The sequence below is a fragment of the Guillardia theta genome (assembly GCF_000315625.1).
Source record: "Guillardia theta CCMP2712 unplaced genomic scaffold GUITHscaffold_399, whole genome shotgun sequence".
NCBI lineage: Eukaryota > Cryptophyceae > Pyrenomonadales > Geminigeraceae > Guillardia > Guillardia theta.
Genome location: NW_005434285.1, coordinates 1,396 through 11,539, shown reverse-complemented (window position 1 = coordinate 11,539; position 10,144 = coordinate 1,396). Strand labels below are relative to the sequence as shown.

Here is a 10,144-nt window from a genome sequence, read left to right as displayed (position 1 = left end):
AAGGTCCTGCAGTCACGGGCTGCTGACCGATCACGAAGCGCCCGGATAGATCTGCCCCCCGGTCAATCTCCGATCACTTAGCCTCCTGGCGGGCCGAGTTCGGTATGAGGCGGGTCTCTTCGCTGCGGTCGGTCTACTGGTGGGCCCGGCCGGCAGGTTCCTACGAGAAACAGGGCGGTCAAGGGAGGTTTTCTTCCCCCTGGGATAAATGTCCTATGGGTTTTTGGATCTGCGATATAAAAAAGTCTTGTCTCGGACACGTGATGTGTCACGTGTCCCAGTCAGGTGAGCCTGTCAGCCGGGTCACGGCCCCTGTCAGCCGGCTGACATGTCACGGGCCTGCTGACACGGTCCGCTGACCGGTCACGGCCGCCCGGAGAGATCAGGCCCCCGGCCAATCTCCGGACACTTAGCCTCCTGGCGGGCCTCCAGGGGGTCTGAGGCGGGGCTGAAGGCTGCAGTCGGTCTACTGACGGGCCCGGCCGGCAGGATCCGTCGAGAAACAGGGGGGTCAAGGGAGGTTTTCTTCCCCCTGGGAGAAATGTCCTATGGGTTTTTGGATCTGCGATATAAAAAAGTCTTGTCTCGGTCACGTGATGTGTCACGTGACCGGTCAGGTGAGCCTGTCAGCCGGGTCACGGCCCCTGTCAGCCGGCTGACATGTCACGGGCCTGCTGACACGGTCCGCTGACCGGTCACGGCCGCCCGGAGAGATCAGGCCCCCGGCCAATCTCCGGACACTTAGCCTCCTGGCGGGCCTCCAGGGGGTCTGAGGCGGGGCTGAAGGCTGCAGTCGGTCTACTGACGGGCTCGGCCGGCAGGATCCGTCGAGAAACAGGGGGGTCAAGGGAGGTTTTCTTCCCCCTGGGAGAAATGTCCTATGGGTTTTTGGATCTGCGATATACTCGATCCATAACGAAGGAGTCGTGATGTGTCACGTGACCGGTCAGGTGAGCCTGTCAGCCGGGTCACGGCCCCTGTCAGCCGGCTGACATGTCACGGGCCTGCTGACACGGTCCGCTGACCGGTCACGGCCGCCCGGAGAGATCAGGCCCCCGGCCAATCTCCGGACACTTAGCCTCCTGGCGGGCCTCCAGGGGGTCTGAGGCGGGGCTGAAGGCTGCAGTCGGTCTACTGACGGGCCCGGCCGGCAGGATCCGTCGAGAAACAGGGGGGTCAAGGGAGGTTTTCTTCCCCCTGGGAGAAATGTCCTATGGGTTTTTGGATCTGCGATATAAAAAAGTCTTGTCTCGGTCACGTGATGTGTCACGTGACCGGTCAGGTGAGCCTGTCAGCCGGGTCACGGCCCCTGTCAGCCGGCTGACATGTCACGGGCCTGCTGACACGGTCCGCTGACCGGTCACGGCCGCCCGGAGAGATCAGGCCCCATTCCATTGGGTTCTCAACTGGATTTTATTCCGTCTCGGCGGGGTCTTTTTCTACCTGGATTTTTCTTAATGAATAGGTTTTGGATTTCAAAGTGAAAATTTTCCTTGAAATGTTTTACTTCTGTCAAACCACGCCATTTCAAATTGTGGGATCCTGCCAGCACCGTGCCATTTCTGGAATTTTTAAACGTTGTACCGAATGTACCAATGTTGAACACTATGTCAGTTTCGGAGACTCACGTTCAAGCAGATCGCGCCCTGTGGGCACCATGTTGTGAGATACATACATCAATGTGATGACAAGAACATCTTTTGATGCCAAATTTGACCAGATTTGAATGTATCATGTGGGAAAACGACTGCATTTCCTTTAAGCAGAGTGTTTTGAGGATGATGCATATCATGTTGCAATAAGAATTTTGTGGAAAGGAAATATTTGAATCTCAGTTCGTTGAGTTGCGTGTAAATGCAAATATGCTTTGAAGCATTGTGAGCATAGTTGTAACTGTGCATTGACTTGTAATAGTGTAAGGTATGCATTCAAATTTGCATGCTCACGCTATCCAATAATTGTGTGACTTTCCTTGTCATACTTGCACTGAAACACCTCAATTCTGATGTGCCAAAGCCCTGATCAGCTGTTTTCACACTTTCAGAAGGGAAACATGAAAGGAATCGATCAGAGAGGCAACCTTCGAAGACATGAAGGAAATGCTATTCTCCTTATTGCGATGACGGCCTAGCTTCCTGTACCAGAATGCTTCGTCGGTTGTATATGAAGCATATTTCAAGAGACTTGCTGGTGCTTTGCCATGATTGCATTTTTTGAGGCTTCTCCCAATGCATTCCACAACAGTTTGAGTCTTGTGAAATGCTCTCAACAGCCAGTGGGATGGCGATTATAACATGTCATTGGAGTTTGTGAGGCTGAGGGAGGAGAGAGGAGGGGACAGGGGAGGTGGGAAGGAGATGGGAGAGTAGGGGTTGGAAGGGAAAGAGAAGCCTGGGAGGTCACTGCGATGATATGCTGATCGCGAGAGACTGGGAGATGCCAGAGGAGAGACGGTTTACTCAAGACCACTAGCGAGGAAGGGATGCTTCAGAGCCTCCTCTGCAGTCATCCTCGTGCGGGGATCGATGTCGAGGCAGCGGTTGAGGAAGTCCCAGATCGCATGTTTCTCCTCCACCTCCAGCCAGCCCTTGCATCCCGCATCCTCGCTCAGGGCGCTTGATAAGGTCCGCCATGTTTGCTCCAAACCGCGGGCATAGCTCAGATACTGTTCCAATGGTCCGAACTGAATGACATGAAGTTAGCATCCCCAGCTTAAGAGTCCCGCCACCATATCACCCTCACCCTCATCCTCATCTTCATCCTCATCCTCATCCTCATCCTCATCCTCATGATACAACAACAGCAGCAACAACGACAACAATTTTACTTCAACGTCGAGCTTGAAATCTTCGATGACATCTCTGATCTTATCCCTGTACTGACCCGTATACCCATAGTTGTGCTGGAACTCAGCGTCCATGCTCTTGATGTACATGCGCAAGCTGTTCAGACCATACAGTCAGACCAGCGCACTTACTTCAAGGCTTACACAACGGGCGTACCCGTAGATCTCCATGACCGCCAAGTTGTCATTGTCATGCCGGAACCACTGGAAGCAGTGTGTCTGCCGGCACAGCAGGGTAAGCAGTATCACCCCAGCGCTCCAGACGTCCACTGCTTTCGTCTGGTGGTGGCTGCCCATGAGCACTTCGGGCGCGCGGTAGCCCCGGGTTCCCCCGCGGTTGACTGGAAGCCGTTTCAGTTTGACCCCTGAGTTCCTCACGGTCTCCGATGCGTTCGTCCTTCTGACGCCCAACCTTCGCCTCTTTGCAATCTGCTGCGCCAGGTTCTCAGAGGGCAAGATGTAGCCGTTGCTCTTCGTGGCAGGGAAATACTTGCTCATTGACCCTGACGTTGTTCTGCGGCCTGGTGAAGGCGTTTGTCCTGTGGAAATTCCCAGAGCAGTCTTCTGCATTTTCTTCTCTGCCAGCCCAAAGTCCACAAGCAAGTACTTCTTGTTCCTTCTGTCGTAGAGGAAGTTATTCAATTTCACGTCTCGATGTATGATCCCGAGGGCATGTACAGACCTCAATGCTACAAACAAATTCTTCATGTAGTGGGTAATCTCTTTGATGGTCAAATCTTTGACGTAATCTGAGGGACTGTCATGTTCGAAGTATTCAAAAATCAAAGCCTGCTGCTCCTCGACAAGGATTATCCCATTAGGCGCCAGTGGCGGACTTTGCACACGCTGTACAATGTTGGATTTTCCATGCAAGCTTGATATAAAGTTTGCTTCCTTCTTATGCGCATCCATGGTTTGAAATGGTAATAATCGTTTGATTGCTACTCGACGATCATTTAACCTGTCGTAGGCCTCATAGACCTCCCCGAAAGTCCCCGAGCCAACCATTCTTGTTAAATCAAACTGCTTTTCTACTTCATTGAGAAACCGCATGTCCACTGGGTAGATCATCAGCTCTTCTCGTATTGAAATTTTCTTGTGTGCAGCCTCTTGATACACATTGTAAACAGCACTCCGACTTCTGCGCTTGCGGTTTCGCAGAGTTTCCATACTTGCCGATCGTTCTTCCTCTGTTTCGCGGGCCCTCTGCCTCCTCTCCGATTGTCTCCTTCGTTGGCTTGCTAACCGCGCACATCGTTCTTCCTCTGTTTCGCGGGCCCTCCTCTCCGATTCTCTCCTTCGTTGGCTTGCTAACCGCGCACATCGTTCTTCCTCTGTTTCGCGGGCCCTCCTCTCCGATTGTCTCCTTCGTTGGCTTGCTAACCGCGCAGATCGTTCTTCCTCTGTTTCGCGGGCCCTCCTCTCCCGTTTTCTTCTTCGATTGACCTCCAACTGCGCAGATCGTTCCTCGTCTGTTTTCTGCCAATGCATTGTTTTGTTGGGATAAGCAGACATACACCCCCTGGCAAATTTCAAAGTGCTCCCAAATATTTTGGATATGTCAAATCAGATCCTTACATTTTGTAATCAGACGCAATGGGTTTGGCAAAACACGCATAAATTATTCACGGCGACGGGCCTTGGCGCTGTTGACGGGCACATGTCGCGCCAACGATCAGCTGCGTTGAGAGGCATCGAGACCAGAAGAAATGGAGATAAAATGTCCTCCATTGAAAACATTGACTTTCAAGATGTACCACCTTCCATTTTGCATGAACCCCTGATCTTGGAGATTCAAAGTTCCCTCCTATCTCAACCTCAGAGTTCGATTGAAGCTCAATGGACAAATAGCACCCTGGGCTTACGGGTTCTTTTAACTCCTGGTTGTGGAATCCGCTATCATGAAGATGATCCTGCAAGAACCACAAGGTACGGTATAATCAAACGTTTGGTTTCCGATTGCAGGGTGGAGATTTTCATGTTGTATGACAAGAATCTTTTGGACAAAGTTGATGCAAATATTTCAAAGCATGGCTTACAAAACAAGTCCATGAGGCAGATTGTGAGGTCGATGAATGCGAGAACATGCTTCCAATCAGTGTACACGGAAGAAGTGGACCTGGACCTGAATGCGAGAACATGCTTCCAATCAGTGTACACGGAAGAAGTGGACCTGGACCTGATTCAGGATGTGCTAACTATTCAGTATCCATTCCTTCTTGATTCTATGTCGTCTCAAGCACCGCAATCAAGGATTATCGATGTTGTAGGGTACATTTTCTTCAATGAAGACAACTACAATCGTCGAAAGCCCTATTGTGAGATTTCGTACTTCAAATTGCAAGACCCTGAACAAACAATTAAGAAGATAGTATCTTCCAGCATCGAAGCTTCAGTGCTCACACCATCCGGTTACCTCAAGACAGTCTCAGACATCGAAGAGATTAAGAACAGCATGCAGCTATGGCTCACAGCCAGGAGTCGTACATTCAAGAAAGCAGGCACACAAGATCTTGACTTTACTTGCAAGAATATTTCAATGAGGAGTTTGCTTCGTTTAATTCCACCTCGTCTTTTCAAACATGTCAAGGCGAAGAGGAACAAATCACAATTCACATGGATATTTGCAGAGAACATCGTTCAAGATAAAGCTTTCAGAGAAGTGTTAGATATCCCTTTCAAGTCGACACCGAAGCTTCAAGAAAATCTGACACAAATGTTTGTGGGCGGACCGATGTATTTGTCGTACAAACGGGGGAATATGTCCGTGGGTTTTGAAACAGTCGGTAGCATTGGTGGCATGATGGGCAAGATCCAATGGGTTGATTGGCGAGACAAGAAAAAGAGGCAACAGAGAGTGTTATAAATCATGGGCACTGAACTAAGAGTAGTACAAATTTACAATCGTTCCTAATCCTGACGTTAGCAAATTTCTGAATGCAAAAAAATTGCTCATATTCCTAGACATTTGCTGCAGAGTCGCTGTATCTACATGATCCTCGGTCATGTTTTCATGAGATCGTTTTCTACCTGCTGCTGCATTGCCTTCCATCAATCCTTTTCTCCAAGCAGGTCGTCCGCAAATTCTGTGCCTTAGTTCCAAACTTGACATGCTCAGAGCACCCAAAGTAACGTTTCGTTCTGAAAGATGATAGTGGAATAATTCTGCGACATGTCCGGCAGATAAAAAGTGAAAATACACAGCACTGAAGAGTTCCTTATCGCCGCATTCTACGACGTATCTGATAACGAATGAATTGATCCTCGTCGCTAATGTACCAATGTCTTCATCGGTAAGATGGGAAACATGCGTACAAGACAATGTCGAAAGTACGGATGACAACTCTTTGTAGATCTCAGTGTATCTATTTCGCTCATCAACATCATCATAAAGGAGGTCGAGTAGGGGTCCCATAGCTCGGTTCAACAAATCGTCGCACTGTTTGCCTGTCAAGTTAGGAAGCTTCCCATTGTTTTCTTCCAACTTATACTTGATTCCAGACTTGTGTAAAATGCTTTGAGCTTGTTTAGTTCGGTGCTTTCGTTGAGCTGTTTTGTATACACACTTGAGGACACAGTATACAATCCGCAATTTGAGATGGAGAACACAAATGACAAGGCTTTTGCAATCAAGTCCATGTTCTTTCAAAACCTCATGTTCTCTTTCCATTCCGTGATCCTGCTTCAGTACGACCACCTTCTGCCCACGTTTCAGTGTCTTGCTCCTTTTTGACACATTCAGCTTAGACACGTCTGCCTTGCTCAAACATTTTCCACCGAACATGCATTGATGTACGATACTGCATTGCCCTCCATTGGTTAGCACTTCGTGAACCAACCAGAACACATCTGCTGGAATTGCTCTTTCCTTGCAGAAATCATCGACAGTGATGTCCTCAGGAACCTCCGCGATATCGAAGATGAGATGACGCTCAGCTGATTTTACATGGCAGTACAAGCAGCATTGATCTCCCTTGGCACCTATGCGAAAATGACGTTTAGAAAGGACACTGAGGCAACCATGCTATCAGCAATTACCTTTCATGCCGACAAGATGCCACAAGCCCTTGAGGTCGCCACGAAATTCAATTGAGAGGGGAATGATGAGCTCAGGATGAGCAGCAGGGTCACTCATGGACCGTTTCCGACCATCGATGCACGTCAAATTTCCATTGTCGTCCCTGTAAAAATGCAGCCCAGCAGCTATCTTCCTTCCATCCGCACAGATCAGTTCGCCTAAGAATGCCTTCAAGTCAAGTCCATATTCATCCCAAAGATTTGCCTTGATATTTTCAATTGAATCTTGCAAATAGATCAGTAAAAATGTGACATACGATGCAGGAGAATTTAATCTTGTTTCTTGATCGAAAAAACAGTCTGCAAACTGCACGGCATCATCCCAGACTCCAATCAAATTCATTGCAAAGTCTGTATGCTCTGTTCCTGACTGAGCTGAACAGCCTAGTCGGACGCTATCGAAGCAGGTGGACAACTTCAATCCTTTGACCGACATCAATTCTGGTGTCGACTGCACAAGCTTCATGAAAAACAATTCCGTCACTTTGATAAGATTTGCTCCATGGCCCCCAGGAAGCTCGACTATTCCATCAACCTTTTCTTCTACTAATCTTTTTTGCTTGGCCTTCGTCCTGCTGATTTCCGTAGGACTGTGCATAACTTGAAGCCCACTTTCCTTCATCATTTTGTGAAGATCGTCCAACGCCTTGTGAGTCAGTCCATTTTGCAAAGTCATAAGAGAAAGCTCGTCTATTCTCGCACAAACAGAGTTGTACATTTTTTGCAACGCTTTCTTTATCCTCTTGTTGGTCTTGGCATGCTTTTTCAAATGAAAAGATGCAGATTGTGCAAAACCATTCATAAACGACTCCAGGTGAAACAGTGAATCGGAACTTTGACGTAGATCACTGAGATGGCCGAAAGCTTTGCCACTTCCATTCAAGCCTGTCATGCGTTGCAGACCTCCAGAGAGCAAATTGGAGGTGGGAGTTATTTCAGCAAGAATGTCCTTGAGAATTCTTAGCTTTTTGTCTGCAGAATCATTGGAAATGTCTTCCAGATTTGCCGGGCATATCTCCTGAGGGAAATTTGCTTTCCAAATGTCCTCAAATGTCAAATTTAGAACCTTGTCAATGTTGGGAATTGCATCTTTCATGCGCTGATGCTCACTTTTGAGTTTTTCATATTCTGCACTCAAGTGTGCCAACCGACTCGCGCAATTGAAGTAGCCTTGCAGAGTACTTCCAACAACAGACGATGGCGAAAAAAGATATCCGTTTGCAACGTAGTACAAGAAAGAAGCAACATCAGGCTTATCAGAAGTTTTCTCCATGAAGCCTTCCAGCAATGCAAAATGTTCAAGTCCCCTCCAGGTAGCTTCATCGCACGACGATAAGGTGTTGGATTCAAGCCTTGTAGGAATGCCATCGTGTAGCTGTCCATACTTCGAACAGGATAAGCTTGAACAATTCGCTGCATGTCGTAGCCATCCAAAGGGCGGCGGTAACAACATGGATGAAAAGGATTGAAATCTTCCACACGACATTTGCACTGCGGTAGAGAGAACACGTTGCGAGAAAAATGGCAATCAGTGGGTGGATTTTGTCCGGGAAAACTACTATTTGTTGCTAATGATTCCGCAATTTGATTGAACATTTCAGCTTGGTCTCGACTTTACAGTTCAAGTATGAAATTTTAGAACAAATGTTGAGCCCTTGACATGGAATATTTCCACACATGGTAGAGAACAATTGCACAGGTTGTAATATAGTAGGGATATAACCCCCACCCCTGAACACGGTGGAAAACTACCCCTACCTACACTTTATACCGATTTATCATGATATTTGGTAGGGTAGGCCGGAGTGAATGGGTAGGTACTACGTTTTGTGTTTGAGGTTTGATCAGAAAAGGGGCTGTGTTCCCACTACCTACCCCCTTTTCATATGATAATAAGCGCACCCCACGTTCAACTTGTGTTTTTGGGGGTGTTGCTGCATGGTCGTAGGGTTTCACTGACTCTGCAGGGGTAGTGAGCAAAACAAAAAACTGTGTTTTGCTCACGCAGACAAACACACATACAGAAGAGACAAACAAACAAACGAACAGCAACAGACAAACACACATACACAGAACAGACAGACAAACAGACATACAGAAGAGACAAACAAACAAACGAACAGCAACAGACAAACACACATACACAGAACAGACAGACAAACAGACATACAGAAGAGACAAACAAACAAACGAACAGTTCAGGCAAATAAACAAACATACCCTTCAAATTTCAAATTATGTCCAAATATTTCGGATATGTCAAATCAGATCCTTACATTTTGTAATCAGACGCAATGGGTCGGGCACGCATGTCGCGCCAACGATGATGTTTTCCTGGGGTTGCAATACGCATAAGCTCACGATCAGCTGCGTTGTGAGGCATCGAGACCAGAAGAAATGGAGATAAAATGTCCTCCATTGAAAACATTGACTTTCAAGATGTACCACCTTCCATTTTGCATGAACCCCTGATCTTGGAGATTCAAAGTTCCCTCCTATCTCGACCTCAGAGTTCGATTGAAGCTCAATGGACAAATAGCACCCTGGGCTTAAGGGTTCTTTTAACTCCTGGTTGTGGAATCCGCTATCATGAAGATGATCCTGCAAGAACCACAAGGATGATCTATTCCAGGTTGTTGTAAGTGTGTTTCTGCTTGGCAATCAATAGCAACGCTTAGCAGATGTGATTGTTTACACATACTCATCGTCATTCCTGTTGTGATCAGTAGAGTTTCGATTATCTTTGGTGAAAATGCAAACCTTGTTGCCAACCGTGATGATTCATTTAGGATCCTCACATCATTCTATTTGTTTGCATCTCCTTCTTTTGAAAAGTGTATCTCAGAGTGTTATGGTCTACTGTGACATCCTCCCGAAGTTTCTCCTGTCCTTTGCGTGCTTTATGTTCTGTGAACTGCTACTACCAGGACAGTGCTGCTTCAAAGCTGTTGTATACAAGGGACCACAGTAACCACCATCATGGTGAAGCATCTTTTATTTGTTGGCAAATAAACAATCTTCAGAAACTGTTGTTATGCAGATTCAAGTTTGCATGACTGATACAGCTTCTGCCTACTCTATATATCGCTTGATCCCTGGTATCACAGCCTAGATGTCAAACATGCAATACTATCTCGGAGTGTACAAGACATTTTCCTGAATTTGCATGGTTGGAGCAATTGCGAGAAAGGATTTGCAGAGAGAATAAGATGGCATTTGCAC

General features: G+C 47.3%; 3 protein-coding genes across 3 annotated transcripts; 1 reads left to right on the top strand and 2 right to left on the bottom strand.

Moving 5' to 3' along the window:
• Positions 1-2,959: 2,959 nt before the first annotated feature.
• On the bottom strand, positions 2,960-3,898 carry GUITHDRAFT_83393 (hypothetical protein; the record flags this gene model as incomplete). Its single annotated transcript, XM_005818049.1, has 1 exon — positions 2,960-3,898. The coding sequence occupies one exon, from the start codon at positions 3,896-3,898 to the stop codon at positions 2,960-2,962; it is 939 nt and encodes a 312-aa protein (XP_005818106.1).
• A 925-nt stretch (positions 3,899-4,823) lies between these two features.
• Positions 4,824-5,711, top strand: GUITHDRAFT_122669 (hypothetical protein; the record flags this gene model as incomplete). The annotated part of the gene is made up of 1 exon (XM_005818048.1): positions 4,824-5,711. One exon carries the CDS (start codon positions 4,824-4,826, stop codon positions 5,709-5,711), a length of 888 nt encoding a protein of 295 aa, XP_005818105.1.
• A 15-nt stretch (positions 5,712-5,726) lies between these two features.
• GUITHDRAFT_149489 (hypothetical protein) lies at positions 5,727-8,195 on the bottom strand (the record flags this gene model as incomplete). Its single annotated transcript, XM_005818047.1, has 3 exons — positions 5,727-5,761; positions 5,876-6,826; positions 6,884-8,195. The coding sequence occupies 3 exons, from the start codon at positions 8,193-8,195 to the stop codon at positions 5,727-5,729; spliced, it is 2,298 nt and encodes a 765-aa protein (XP_005818104.1).
• Positions 8,196-10,144: the final 1,949 nt, after the last annotated feature.